Here is a 14,573-nt window from a genome sequence, read left to right on the forward strand (position 1 = left end):
GGAGTCAACAAAACCCTGAAGTCCGCTCAGCCACCAGGAGGCAACTCTTGACACCCACTCTTGGGCCCAGCCCCCAGGTCCCCACCCCCAGAAGTGGTGTGCGAAAGCACGTGCGGAGAGCCAAAGGGCCAGAGTCTAACACGGGGAAGCCCCCCTTTGATCTCGAGGGCAAAGTGAAGCCCCACAGCTTCCGCCACAAGGTGGGGGGCGGGGCTCATTCCTTATGTGATCCCAGGGCCCAGCGCAGGGGCGTGGGGTTGTGGATAGAGACGGGGCAGCCTCCCACTTTCCCCCTTACCTCTCCGCAGCCAGGGGGTGGAGTCCACTCAAGCATGGACACCGGTATGGGGGAACGTGGCACCCCTTTTCACCACCCAAGGCTGGGATGAGTGGCCGCCGAGTGCTTGGTACACAGAGCCGGGCAGGAGCGCAGAGTGGAGACCCTCCACTGGACCGCGGCCCAAACTTTCGTCGGGTTCCCCCAGGATCTAGCGAGAGCGAACTGAGGCAGGCGGGGCGTGGGAGGGAGTCGGGGATGCAGGAGGCGCAGGCGGGCGCGCCCCAGTCACTCTCCCCAGGGAAGCGACCCGCCGGCCCGCTCCGCCCGGGTGCCGCCCAGCTCTGGGCCGGTGCAATCCGGCGCCCGCGGGCTGGGCGGGGCTGCAGTCAGCACCGCCTCAAGGGGCCGGGAAGGGGCGGTTGGAGGCAGGCGCGCGCGCGCGGCGGCGGCGGTCCGGAGCGCCGGCCGGGGCGAAACGGCCCCTAGCGCACTGCCGGGCCCGGGCCATGACCCCCGCTGCTCTCTCTTGCAGGCTGGTTGCCGCGGCCACCCGAGCCCGGCTGCTGCCGCGGCCACTAGCTCCCGGGCGGGCCCCGAGCGCCCGGGGCAAGGCTCCGCAGTGAGCCCACCAGGAAGCGGTGAGTGCTCTGCTCCCTGCGCGTCCCGGTGCCTGTCCCACGCTGCCCACCCGGCCCCACCCACCCCTTCCAGTAGACGCTGCTCTTCCCGGGTGCTGCAGCCCCGCTCACCGGCATCCACGCCCCTCAAGCTCCGGCTGCTGGATGGGCGCGCTCTGGGGAGGATAAGGGGCCGCCGCGGTGGTAGGGGGACCCTTTCGGGCCTGGTAGTCTCTCCAACTTCTCACAGACTTTTCTGCGGAGAAGCGATTTGGGGGAAAGTTGGGCCTCTTCTGGCCGTGTTGCAACTTGCACCGAGCAGGTGGGGGTGTGTCCCTGTCGGTGGAACCTCTGCACCCCGATCTTCACCTGACACCCTGCGCCGTCACGAGTTCCTTGGGAAGAGACCAGACCGTCATTCCTCAAAGCTGGAAAGGAGCCCGGCCAGGGCGGGGAGGGGGGCGGGCAGGAGGCCTCGAGAGGAACCATTTCCCCTCTATCGAGTATTTCAAAATATATTATTTATGAACCGCCTCACTTAGGGGCCCCCTTGGCTTCCAGGGCATCAAAGCGGGTTTGCAACCGCAAAGGGCGACCAGTATGAACGCACGCGCGACTTCTGGCCCGCTGAGCTCAGCGGAACTGCGGGGAGACACTCTTTATAAAGGGGGGCCCACAGCTCTGTTGGGCTAGGTCTCAGGTAGTGGAGACTTCTCTCAGACTGTCCCTGGCTGGCTGTTAGGCCTGATAGAATGAAGAGAAAAGTCTGAGCAGCCCTGAATCGTTGAGGAAGAGGGAGGAAGAGGAGTTGAAAGGCAGTGAGGGGGAAGGCACTGAAGAGAGAGCAACCTTTGTGGAACAAATACCCCTGTCACAGATGAGGAAGCTGAGGCTCAGAGGGGCGCACCCGAATTGGCGAATTGGCGTGCTCTGGTGTTTCTGCCCAGCTCCCAGGAATGCTTGGGAGCCCCTGTTTGGGGCTGGATTAACTAGAAAGCACCCCCTGGCCTGGGCAGGGTGGGTTACTTGGTTAGAGCACCATCCCCATATGCCAAGGCTGTGGGTTCAATCCCCAGTCAGGGCACATAGAGGAAGCAACCAGTGAATGCATAAATAAATGGAACAACAAATTGATGTTTCTCTCTCTCTCCCCTACCCCTAAAATCAATATACAAAATAAAAAAAAATATTAAAGGACCTCTTAACCTGTCTAGGCCACACCCCTGGGTACTTCATCCTTGGAAGAGGAGGGAGGCAGTATATTTATGGAAAGACTTAATCCCCCTGCTAGCTCCAAGGAGGCTGAAAGCTCCGACGCCTAATCTCCTCTCCCTGGAAGCCCTTCTCTTGCCGGTGGGGCCCCTGAGCCCCAGGTTTAGAGCCCCCTCTGGAGACTTGACATGGGAACTCCCCCAAGTGGACAAGAGAGCAGTGGTAGTTCATGTCTCCCAAGCACTTGTCCTGTGCCAGACGCTGCACTGAGTGCTGGTGCCCATCTCCTGCATCTTCCCTTTGCATCCTCTGGCCAAACACTGTTACATCCCCGTTGTACAGGTGAGGACCCAGAGGCTTGTCGAGGTAAAATGACTTAAGGCCACAGGGTGGGTAAGTGGCAAGGCCAGGGCTTGAACTCCTAGCTCTCACAGTGCATTGCTCTTGAATATAGCAGAGACAAAACCAAACCTCTGAGACCACCAAGTGCAACCCCCTCCCCAGTGAAAAGATCACAGCATAATAAACATGCAGGAATATGTACACATCAGAAGTATGCAGCCACATCGAGAAACGGTTTCCTCAGGAAGCCCAGCCTGCCCCTGCAAGCCCCTTCTCCCTTTGGAGCCAGTGGGTGCTTCTGTGTCTCCCATAAGCAGTGCCACATGGTAGTTGCCTTTGACTTGGTGCAAAGAACACAGTAGTTTACTTTAATCTTTGCACTGAAAAGCTGCAGGGGGTGAGCCAGCAAGCACTCGCTGCTGTGGGCTGAGCTTTGTGACGTCTGTCTTCAAGGCTTCTGGGAAAGCAACTGCATGCTTTTCAGTTAACCCCGTGGTTAATTAACCACTCACTCACCTGACTTCTAATAGCATATCCCTGACTTTTCAACGAACATTTCTATTGACATATAACATGAAAGGTACACACATCATCAGCATGGAGCTTGACCACATGGAGGCCCAGAGCAGGAGTGCACAGCAAGTATTTTGCTCAAAGTTACTTGGCCAATCAGTGGGAGGCCGAGGCTGGACTGCAGGTGGCCCAAGACGCTGCCTTGTGCTAGAGAAGCAGCTGGGTATTTCAGTGGGCACCCTGCCCCTACCTCCACCCGATCCCTTTTCACTTCCTCTGGGGACGTCCCTGTGGACCCCGAAGCTGCCCTGCCTGTCTGAGGGGAGCTCGCGGCCTCTCGAGGGTCCATGGGCTAAAGCCAGGAAGATGCTCGTGTTTGCACTTGCGTAGCAGGATAGAAGGCACGTTAACGCTTGTAGTATCTGTTCCCAGCACAGGTCCTCTGGCTGGAATGGCAGGAATGCTAATCCTGTGGCAAAAAGAAAATGCCTTTTCTAAAGAAGGAAGAAAACCAAGATTTGCCATGTGCCCACTGGGAGCCCAGCATGGCTGGCCCGTTAGTCAGCACCTTCTGCCCTGATGTTCCTCAGATTCTCCCAGCAGGAGTGGAACCTGTTTCCGTCTGGTCTGGTGGGTCCACCCTCCTGGGCAAACAGCCGCATTCCTCAGCCGTGATTCTCCACCCCTGCCCTCAGTCCTCAAGTGAGGTCTTTGTTAAGGAGGGAAGGTGAGGCACCATAGTGAGTCATGGCCTCTCAGAGTTGTTCTGATTTCATCTGGGAGGTGGCTGTACCGAGACCGAGATCAGCCTTCCAGTCTGACCCCGCCTTGCACTCACTTTCCCCCTCTGGGCCTCCATGGCCTCATCTGGGAAACCCAGGTATCAGAAATACGACAGCCTCTGCCTAGGGTTGCCAGATTTAGCAACTGAAAACAGAAGATGCTCGGTTACATTTGAATTTCAGATAAATGATGACTAATTTCCAGTATGAGTATGTCCCACGCAGCAATTGGGCATCCTGTATTTTATCTGGCAACTGTCTACACCCACTTCCAGGTCTAGATCTGCACTTCACCCCAGGAAGGTTTATCTTGCACTCTAGACCAACATTCTCCATCCACAAAAGTAATAACTGAAAAGGAACCAGCAGACCTTGTGCCAGAATTGTAAAAGTCGGGGCCTTCCAGCCAGTGAGTGGTTCTTATGTCTCCTGCAGGTAGTGCTTCATCTTAATTACTTCTTACTCTGTGCAAAGAACACATTCATTTACTTTTTGCACTGAGAACCTGCAGGCGGTGAGGAGCACGCACTCACTGCTGCGGGCTGGTAGTTTATGGCTTCTATCTTCAAGGCTGCTGAAAAAATAATAGCAGAGGACTTGGCCAAGGGTGCTGGAGATGGTCCTGGTTTTCAGGAAGGCTGTGCGGGCAGAGTGGCAGATACCCGTCTGCCTCCCCACTGCCGGCGGAGGGCGGAGCCCTGCAGGAGGAAGTGAGTTTTTGTCATTGTTCCTCTCTGTCACTGGAGAGGATCCTGTTTTGTTGGTAGAGGCATTTATGCCTGGGTGCAAGAAAGAACCTGTTCTACTTCAAGCTGTTGTGCAAATAATTAATCTGATATTTTGAAGGGAACATATAAACAGAGCCCGATTCAATGTGAAAGGGAGGTTTTTCACACTCCTGCAAATGTGTGAAAGAGAGAAGTACATTTATACCTAAACTAGCAGTTCGGATGGACCTGACTGAGCTGGTACCATCTTGCCACACTAAGGGACCCCCTCCCATTCAATCTTTATTTTCTAATCATGAAACTGCATCTTTGTGACAAAGTCCAGTGATGAAGTGTGGCGTGCGGGATGTCGTAGCCCGGAAGTGTGCAGCGAGGCCAGCCTGGGCCTTGGCGGTCAAGCTACCAGAGCTGTGGCTTCTTAGCACTTGATCCCCGGGAGCTCCATTCCCTCCGCTGTACAGTGGGGATCGCAGTGATGTTTCTTAGGGCGTTGTTAGGGTTCCATGGAACCATTTTTATAATGAACTCGGCCCAGGACTTGGTTTCCAGACAGCATTAGTGTGGTATGTGTCAGCTTTATGGTCACGGTGACAGTGAAGTTTAAGGTGAGGGGAGCCCCACTCTCCACAGTTGGGCAGCTGCCTGACTTCCATTCAGACAGATGTAGAATCAAGCTTTAATCCCTCCTTTTTGAACATTGAACATCGCAGCCCCCTTGCGGGGTGGGGGTGGGGCCCTCCCATAAAAGCATCTGTAGCCTCTGCCGGGGGCTGGCCCTAGCCTGGCAGCCCTGGTCACAGAGGGAATGGAGGGGTGTGGCCGCCACCCTCCCACGCACAGCACCCTGGGGAGCACTTCTTCCCAATACAGCCACCACATCGAGGGGCAGAGTAGGGACCACGCGGCCCTGGTGCCTTCAGCAGCCCTCTAATGCAGTGCCCTCATCGGAGTATTCCGCGGTGATATTATGGCAGTGACAATGACAGTGACCGCAGGGGTGGTTGTTCTGGCCCGCTCCCAGGGGCTGGGGGCAGGGTGCCTGTTCTGCAGGTGAGAGCCCAGAGCCTGGGGGTGGGCAGGGCCTCAGCACTTTGGGCAGGTGTAGAGAGGGAAACGACTGGCCTCCCACAGCTCCTGCGGGCGCCTGGTCCTCATTCCTGTCTGCAGTGCCCGGCCCACTGCCTTCCTTCTGTCCTCGTGGGGAGCAGACACACAGCGACAAGAGTTACAGTGGCGTGCATTGGGATGAGAAATGCTAGTTTGTGCCAACTCTCCACTGGGGAATCTCAAAAACCTGAAATAGAATTGCTGCCTGTGAACACGAGCCCATGACATGACGTGATGTGACATGATGTGACGTCTGCCCAACTCTGGCGAAGCTGCTGGTCCCCCAGTGTTCCCGGTACCCGGACGGGGGCCCTTCTGGGCCCTCATTCTCTCTCTCTTTCCTAAAGAGTGTATTTATTTACTTTCAGACAGAGGGGAGGGAGGGAGAAAGCGAGGGACAGACACATTGACCAGTGGCCTCCCATGCGCACCCCGACCAGGGGCCAAACCCGCAACCCAGACGGTGCCCCAACCAGAAGCCTAACTGGCAGCCTTCCAGCTTGCGGGACAACGCCCCGCCGACTGAGCTGCACTGGTCAGCGCCCTCGGCCTCTTGTTTTGTTTCGTTTTGTTTTCTGGCTTTCTTTCTTCCTTCCCTGAATGCTTTGAGATAGGTATTTTTTTATCCTCACCCAAGGATACAAGGATATGTTTATTGGTTTTAGAGAGAGAGAAGGGGAGAGAGAGAAAGAGAAACGTTGATCAGTGCCATCCGGTCTGTGCCCTGCCAGAGGACTGAACCCGCAACCTAGCTATGTACCCTGACTGGGAATTGAACCTGCAACCTTTTGGTGTACAGGACGATGCTCCAACCAACTAAGCCACCCAGCCAGGGCAAGATACATATTTTTAAAGTTACAAGACAGCTTTGGCGACAAAACCTACCAGTTTGGACAACTCTTCTGGGAGGTGGCTCTCCTGGCCCAGCAGAGTGCGGAGCCTTCCCCCAGCCCGAGGCCCATCCCTGGGGTGCCCCCCACCCCCAGCAGAGAGGTCCGGGAAAACGGGCCTGACGCAGAACCGTGCCCTGTGTGCAGCTGTGGGAGGCCACGCTGCTGGGCGCAGAGGAGAGGTAACCTACTGACTTGCTCTGTCTGTATCTGCTTCTCCTTCCTTTGTCGACTTCTTCTCTTGAAATAGCCCGGCGCGTACAGAAAAGCTGCCAGAGCGGCGAGTGGGCCTGTGTACCCGGCCCTCGACATGAGTGCTTTGCCACATGTGCATTACCAGCTTTCTCTGTACATACACGTGCATGTCATGCTGTCTGGCTGAACTGTTTGAAAGTGAAGTTGCAGAAATCATGACTTGGACCCCAAGCATGTCAGCGTTTCCTCAGAGCAAGGACCCTCTCACAGAACACGGCGCAGTGATCTGAATCCTCAGACAGAGCATCGGCTGTGCGGTGTCCTGGCAGGCCGCTGCCTTCCCTGTGGCTGTCTGAGGTTTCAGACACACAAGTGTGGAACGAACTCCTGTTTCCCAGCTGCGGCAGCGGGCACAGACCGCTGCCCTGTCTCTCTCCCCTGCCCCCGCTGTGGGCCTGCCCTGCGCCCCTTCTTTCTGGAGTATTTTATAGCTAAGTCCCAATATTGATGCATCTGCGAGGACTTCAGCATAAATCATTGTTCAGACCCTGGGACGGGACATGTCATAAAATCTCTTCAGTGGGTTGTGACCAACACTTTTAACAGAAAATAGACCATAAAATTAGAGTGCGCTGCGCAGACCGCACACGTGGCTGTAATGTTGTCTTTCTCATGGCGGACATCAGGGGCCCTGGGTTTGTTTGTTGATGACCCGACCATGGCTGCAGGACCTCTGGGGCGGGGCAGACACAGCCTTCGGAGGGCCGGGGAGAGAGACAGAAGCACGGTCTGTGCTACCATCCACCTGAGAGCTCCGTGTTTGGAAGTCTGGGTTCTAGAGTGCAAGTTCACTGTCCTCTCTGTGCCTCAGCTTTCCCATCTGCAAAGTGGGGATAGAAATGGTCCCAAACTCACGGGGCTGTGGTGAGGATTAACTGATCATGAATCTCTGTGGAGGGGCCCTGCCCAGGGCTCACAGTGAATGCTCAAGAATGTGCCCATTGTCCCACGGGCCTGAGCTCAGCTGCACTTTCCTCCAGCTCCAGCTCAGCCTTTTCCTCTGAGAAGGGTACCCTGTCCTTTGCATCTCATCCGGCTCATTAGAATCCTTTGTAGGGCTTTTAGAAGTCCCAGTGCCAGGCCACACCCCCGGCCAGTTCTGCCGGAATCTCTGGGATGGGACTGAGGTATGGGTATTTTTTAAAAGCACCCAGGTGATACCCTTATGCTGACGTGCCGGGAAGATGCAGTGCTTAGCACTTAAATGGTAACAAGCATCCCGTGGGTATTGTCGAAATGCATCTCCCGAACCTTTGGTGGGGGCAGGACCTGAGGGCCTGCATTTCTCAAAGGCTCCCAGTGGTGCCCATGCTGCTGGTCCAGGACCACGGTCTGAGGAGCAAGACCCCGGAGAAAAGGCCCCACTGGGGTTCGATACCACCCATCCCTCCCCCGCTGTCCTAAAAAAAGAGCTGCTGACCCTCTTGGACTTCTGCTGTGTGCCCGGCACAGAACAAAGCCCTTTTAGAGCCATCGCCCTCGACATTCAGTTTCCGCTGCTACTCGATGAGGCTGTGAGTGCATCATCCCAGTTTAAAGATGAGGAAAGTGGAGCCCAGGGTGGTCAGGAACCTGTCTATGGGCGCATGGCTGAGCCAGGCTCTGCTCCCAGCCAGGAGAGCAACGCCCCAGGGCCTGGCTCCTAAGGGGGAAGCACTTCCTTGTACACACAGCGTCCTGAGTCTGGCTCCATCAGTTTCTGTCTGTCTGTCTCTCTCCTACCCGCTCTCAGTATGTGTCTTCCTCCCTCTCTCTGTCACTCTCTCCCCCTCCCTCCCTCCCCTCTTCCTCAGTCTCCCCCACCCCCCCTCCGAGTGTGTGTTTCCAGTTCACCTTCTACCTGCCCCCCCAACCCAACCTGGCTAAAACTGAAGCCTTTATCCCGGCCCCTCCTCCAAACCAGCCCCTCCTGGGGTCCCACCATCTCCCAAGCCTGTGTGTCACCCCGACTTGCAGCTGCTTTCCCCTCCCGCTGCCCCACTGTCTTCGAAGTTCAGGCTGTACATTTTCTGGCCCAGAGCAGAGCTTCTCTGACCTTAACAAGCACACGGCTCCCAGGGGGCCTTGTTAAAGTCCCGGTTCTGGCTCAGTGTGTCTGGGTGGGCCCGAGATGCTGCATTGCTAACAAGCTCCCGAGGGTGCTGAGGCTGTGGGCCAAGCAGCACCACCCATGCAGGGACAGTCTGGGGGCCCTGGTGTTCCCTAGCCGGCCCCTGGCCTGCACAGCCTCCTAGAATGCAGACTTGCTGCTTGCTTCCCTCAGAATAACCTCTGAACCCTGTAACCAGCCTCCAAAGCTCTCACGGGCCAGCACACCTTTGCCTCTCCTCATCTTATTCCTGCTCCAGCCTCCCTCCCTCTGGTTCCTCCTGTGGACCATGCCCTTCTTATCCTCTGGACCTTCGCACATTCTGTTCCCGGAGCCTGAGAGGCTGTTCCCAGCTTGGTCCACTGCTTCCTATCTTTATTTTATTTTTTAAAGATTTTTTAAAAAGCATTTTTTATTGATTTGAGAGAGAAACAAAGGGAGAGAGAAAAACATTGATTTATTGTTCCACTTATTTTTGCATTCATTGGTTGACTCTTGTACATGCCCTGACCAGGGATCGAACCCACAATCTTGTCATTGGGGCATCAGTACAATGCTCTAACTAGCTGAGCTACCTGGCCAGGGCACTCCTGCCTATCTTTAGGGACATACTCCTCAGGCCTCCCAGGCTGGCACAGGAACCCTCCTCTGTATCTCTGGCCTCTCTCTGCTTCCCCCGGGCTTGCAATGCCTCTGTCAGGGTCAGTTGGTGTGTCTGTCTGCCCTGCTAGTCTAAGCAACCTGCATAGGGGCGGTGCCCCATTTGGCCTCATATCTACCCGTGTGGGGTCCGCTTTTACATCAGATGCCGGGATAGGGCGGTGGGGGGGGGGAGTGGGGTGGGGCTGGGACGTCTAACACCAGGGAATGTGGGAGGGTGTGGAACGTCCAAGCGTGTTGGCAAAGCCACAGTGGTGCGTCAGGGACACCTGTCTTTGACCCCAGCCTGCGGGCAAGCAAAGCAGACCGTGTATTCCAGAGCAAAGGGCCGGAGCTGTCATGGGGCCACACACGTGTCGGAGATCTGGGGTCACCTCTCGTGGCCACCTCCACCCTCCCGTCCAGCCTGGCATACAGGGGACACCCTGTGGACAGAGGGCTGAGCTCCCCACATCAGCCTCTCAGAGACTCAGGGAGCCCTCCACAATGGAAACGAGCCTCAAAGGCCCCCCTGGCATGGGCCCCAGCTGAGGGTCAGGGCAGTCCCGCGTTCAGATCCCGGCTTCACTCTCAGAGTAAGCTGGGTGATGCCGCCTCTCTGAGCCCAGATTTCCACATCTATGAAATGGGGCAGTAATGGCACCTCACAGGGTTGTTGCTGAGGATCAGGTGTCAAGAGCCCACGGTTGCTCGAGCACTGCCAGCTGCCTCCTCTGTTTGTTGATTCCCAGGACGCTGAGGATGTATCACATCACTGGGAGGTCCTGGGAATACCAGCTGGGACGATTTTAACGCTTATGGACTGGGGACCACACACCCTTACAGCTTAATCTGTTAGATTTCCAAAGAATCTGCATTTTAAAAGAGGGGCACCTGCCCTTTCTGGTGTGGCTCAGTTGGTTGGGCGTCAAACCGCAAAGCAAAAGGTCACAGGTTTGATTCCCGGTCAGGGCACGTGCCTGGGTTGCAGACTCTGTCCCCGGTGGGGGCACCTACGAGAGGCAGCCGATCGATGTTTCTCTCTCACATCAATGTCGTTCTCCCTTTCTTTCCTGCTCTCTAAAAATAAATAAATAATGAAAATAAAAGAGAGGCACCCAGCCCGGCTGAGGGTCCTCGCAGCATGAAGTCAGCCACCATCTGTGGTCCCTAAAAGGAAAGGCCAGGTGGTGTGGGTTCCGCCTCGCCAGCCCCTGACCACGCCCTCACCGCCGACTTCACCCCAGACCGCAGCCGGCCTCCAGTATATTTAGCTTTGAGGTGCCTGAAAGTTTTTTCCGCCAGCACAGACTCAGCTTTGAGCAAATTCAGCCCAGATGTAGTCAGCAGGCGCCGCGACCTGGAGGCCCTAGTCTCTCTCCCCACTACTTCCTGTTGTGCACCCATCAGGGCCCAGGGGTGGGGGCCGGGCCACACGTGGCCGATACAAACAAGCCTCTGCTCTCTCTGCAGGCCCGCACCGGCGCCGCCATGGGGCTGAAGCTGTCCTGTCTGAAAGGTAAGGTGGGCCGCTGTCCTAACCACTCCGGTGGGGGTGGGGTGGGGGTGGGGCCGGGGTGGGGAGGTGAAGGAATGAGGCAGGAGAGGGCAGACCCTGAGACCTGAGCAGCAGCGTTGCTGCCCTGCAGAGGGCGTGGCCCCTCCCACTTGTGCAGCACTCAGGCACAGCAGGCGCCCCAGGAAGGCTGGCTCGTACTCTGGGGGCTCCTCCAAGCCTTTCCTTTTACTGGCAGTTGAGTGACATGGGAAAGTCACAGCTTGGGTCTCAGTTTCCCCCTTAGTGGGATTAATCCCAGGCTTGTGGAGAGTAAGGGAGTAAGAGTCTTTAGGCATGGTACCAGGCACACACCGGGTACTTGTCTCCGCCCCACTGGCCTGTTATCACCCTGATAACAGGCTCAGCCTGAGGGCGTCTGGGGAAGGCAAACTGGGAGAGGGGAAAGGACAGCAGGGAGAATGTTCTAGAAGGACACAGAATCACTAAGAGACATTGCAGGTGTTGGCAGAGGCAGCCCAGGCCTCTGTCCTGTGCTCTAGACCTTTCTGCCCAGCATCTGGATGACCGGGGGAGGGGGGACCCAGACCCCCATGGCCCACTCCAAGGCCTCCCCTCAAAGCCCATTCGTTACTCTGTGACAAACGCTCCCACCCATGTCTCCCCAGCCTGAAATCTGGGTGTCGCCCTGGACGGCCCCTGGCCCACGTGCAGCATGCTCACCAGCCCAGGCTCTCCTGGACGTCCAGGAGCTGACCCTGGCTCCATCCCTTTGCCACAGGAAGTCAGGAGGCTGGGGAAGGCCAGGCCAGGACAAAGGACCATCCTTCAGGGCCCATGCCTGTCCCTCAGTGGGGGGCGGGGCAACTTGATGGGCAGCTCTTCCAAGACGGCTGCAACAAGTCGGGAGCAGTGGTTACCCTGGAGAAAATCAGGCTGTTGTTGGCTAAGTGGGTGTAAGGTGCTAATGGGACCTAAACAGCCCATGTCCCTCCAGGGCCTGGTCCCTCTGAGGTTCCAGGCTGAGCCCCAGTGGGAGCTGGGGAAGGTGTTTGCTGAGTGAGTGTCTCCAGGGGGTGGAAGTCCCGGGGTGGGGTCCAGAGATCAAACCTCCGAGGCCCAAGGCCCTCCTCCTTATGCTGCGCTGCAGGTCTCCCTGGTGCCCGGCACAGCGCAGGCGGTCAGGACAAGCTTTTCATTTTGTTTTTTATTGTAAAATGTACATAATGTAAAATCTACCATTTTAGCTGTCTCTTAGTGCACAGCTCGGTGACACTAAGCACATGCACACTGCTGTGCAGCCCTCACCAGCACCCACCTCCGGAGCTCTCCCACCTTCCCAACCTGAAACTGTCCCCACCTAACACGAACCCCCCCCCCTTCCACTCCCCCCAGCCCCCCAGCACCTGCCGTCCTGCTTTCTGCCTCTGTGGGTTTGACTGCTCTGAGGACCTCACAGAAGTGGCATCATACAGTATTTGTCTTTTTGTGACTGGCTTATTGCATCAGCGTAGCGGCCTCGGGGTCCATCCACCTTGTAGTGCGTGTCAGAGTCTCCTTTATGAGGCTGAGTAATATTCCGCTGTGGGTGTAGGCCACAGCTGGTCCGTCCATTCCTCCCTGGAGGGACACCAGGCCGCTTCCACCTTTGGCTTTTGTGTCAGGACATCTAAGCCCTTGAAGGGACCTCTGGGGCCACTCATCTGCCAGCCCAAGGTAGACTGGGGGCTCAGCCCCGGGAGAGACCCGGGACCTGCAGATGCTGAGAGTTCCCACCCCCCACCCCTCACCCCACACCACCTAGGACTGAAAGCCTGAGCGGCAGGCGGAGTGCTCCTGGGGCTGGGAGCTTGTAAAAGGGCCTTCTCTTCCTGCCGGGCCCTGGAGGAGCTAAGTGCTAGAAAGGGAGCCAGCAGCACCAAGCAGGTTTGCTCATACATTTTTCATCGCTCGCTCTCTGGGGCCAGCCCGCTGGCCCTGGGCTGCCAGCACCCTGCCCACCCCCAGCCCTCCCCTCAGCCTTGGCCAACGCAGGCCTGGGCATGCGTGGGGGAAGGCAGGGGATGGAGCCCTTCTCCCTGTGCCAAACCAGGACAGCTCAGGCCTAGGGGCCCAGCTGCCCCAGCGCCCTCTGCAGAGCCCTGTTTTCACTGCTTCCATGAGGAGTACGTCCCATTCGAGGAAGCCGCGCCTCGCCAGACACCTGCAGTCCTGTAACCCTCACAGTTGTCCCTGTTCCTTCTTGTACCCGGCTGCCGACAGGGACAGTTTTACCCGTTTGTGGCACTGACACATACAGTTCTGCACACTTTTTAAAAAATTTAGTTAATGATTTGGTGCTGGTGCTGCCGTTTTTGAGGTAGTATCGTTTCCACCATTCTTCAGTGCCGTGTCAAGTTCGTCAGGAGGTGGTCTTTGGGTTGGCTCGAGTCCTGTGACCCGTGGGCAAGAACAGCGGTGGGGGGCTGCCTGAGGGAGTGGAATTGCTGGGTTGAGGGGGCAAAGGGGGCAGAATCAGGACGACTGTACTAGCATAATCAATAAAATATAACTTAAAAAAGAGGAAGAAATTCCTATAGAAAATGGAACTTTAAAACTGCCATTTACAAAGCACTGTGTCACTTTCACTGCAGTGAAACCTCTTCCAGTTTGTCGCAAGTGTAGCTGGGTGTTTTTCCTAAGTGCAGGCTTCATTTCTTCTTCTTCTTTTTTTTAATATTTTACTTATTTAGAGAGAGGACGGTAAGGAGAAAGAGAGGGAAAGAAACACCGATTGGTTGCCTCCAGCACGCGCCCCAGTTGGGGACTAGGCTCACAAACCAGGCATGTGCCCTGACTGGGAATTGAACCTGTGATCTTTTGGTTTCCAGGATGACACCCAACCAACTGAGCCACACTGGCCAGGGCCAGGCTTCACTTCTTACTCGAGAGGGTTGTATAGTAATTTTTATCACCCATCATTAGAAATACAATTTGCTAGAACAGAAAAAAAATAGAGCTGGTCTCTGGGTTGTTTCTGACTTACTGCTTTTGTACAGAATGCCATTTTGAACATCTTTGTTCTTTTGGTTTTTTAAAAATTATTATGTCTGCCCTGGCTGGCATAGCTCAGTGGATTGAGCGCAGACTGCGAACCAAAGCATCGCAGATTCGATTCCCAGTCAGGGCACATGCCTGGGTTGCAGGCCACAGCCCCCAGCAACCACACATTGATGTTTCTCTCTCTCTCTCTTTCTCCCTCCCTTCCCTCTCTAAAAATAAATAAATAAAATCTTTTAAAAAATTGTAAAAAAATTATTATTTCTTTGGGATAAGTTGAAGTGGTCAGAATCTTGGTTATACAGATAATTAGGATAAATGGCAAATTGTCCCTGGGGGGCTGAGCCTGGGCAGGCCCTGTCCTCTGCATTCCAGTGGACAACTCATCTGCCCCTCCCCCCACCATGAAGTCGGCACTCCTGTGACTCTGCTTCCTGGCAGGGAAACTGAGACTCAGAGAGGCAGCCGTTGGTCTGGGGCCACACAGCTGGGATCCCTGCAGGATTTGAACCCAGGCATGTTGGTCCTAGAAGCCTGGCTTCATCAGAGGAAAGCATTTCAGTT

The 14,573-nt window shown here is 56.0% G+C and overlaps 1 protein-coding gene across 1 annotated transcript in view; it reads left to right on the forward strand.

The window, feature by feature from the left end:
• The window catches only part of CUNH16orf74 (chromosome unknown C16orf74 homolog), a 32,931-nt gene that overhangs the window by 1,501 nt on the left and 16,857 nt on the right, over positions 1-14,573 (forward strand). Inside the window, exons 2-4 of the mRNA XM_045819127.1 lie at positions 92-200; positions 579-918; positions 10,928-10,973. Of these exons, the coding sequence (XP_045675083.1) occupies positions 92-200; positions 579-918; positions 10,928-10,973 (495 nt within the window). The remainder of the gene's footprint in view (positions 1-91; positions 201-578; positions 919-10,927; positions 10,974-14,573) is intronic.

Source organism: Phyllostomus hastatus, unplaced genomic scaffold (assembly GCF_019186645.2).
Source record: "Phyllostomus hastatus isolate PE091 unplaced genomic scaffold, TTU_PhHast_1.1 phas_scaffold_345, whole genome shotgun sequence".
Classification (NCBI taxonomy): domain Eukaryota; kingdom Metazoa; phylum Chordata; class Mammalia; order Chiroptera; family Phyllostomidae; genus Phyllostomus; species Phyllostomus hastatus.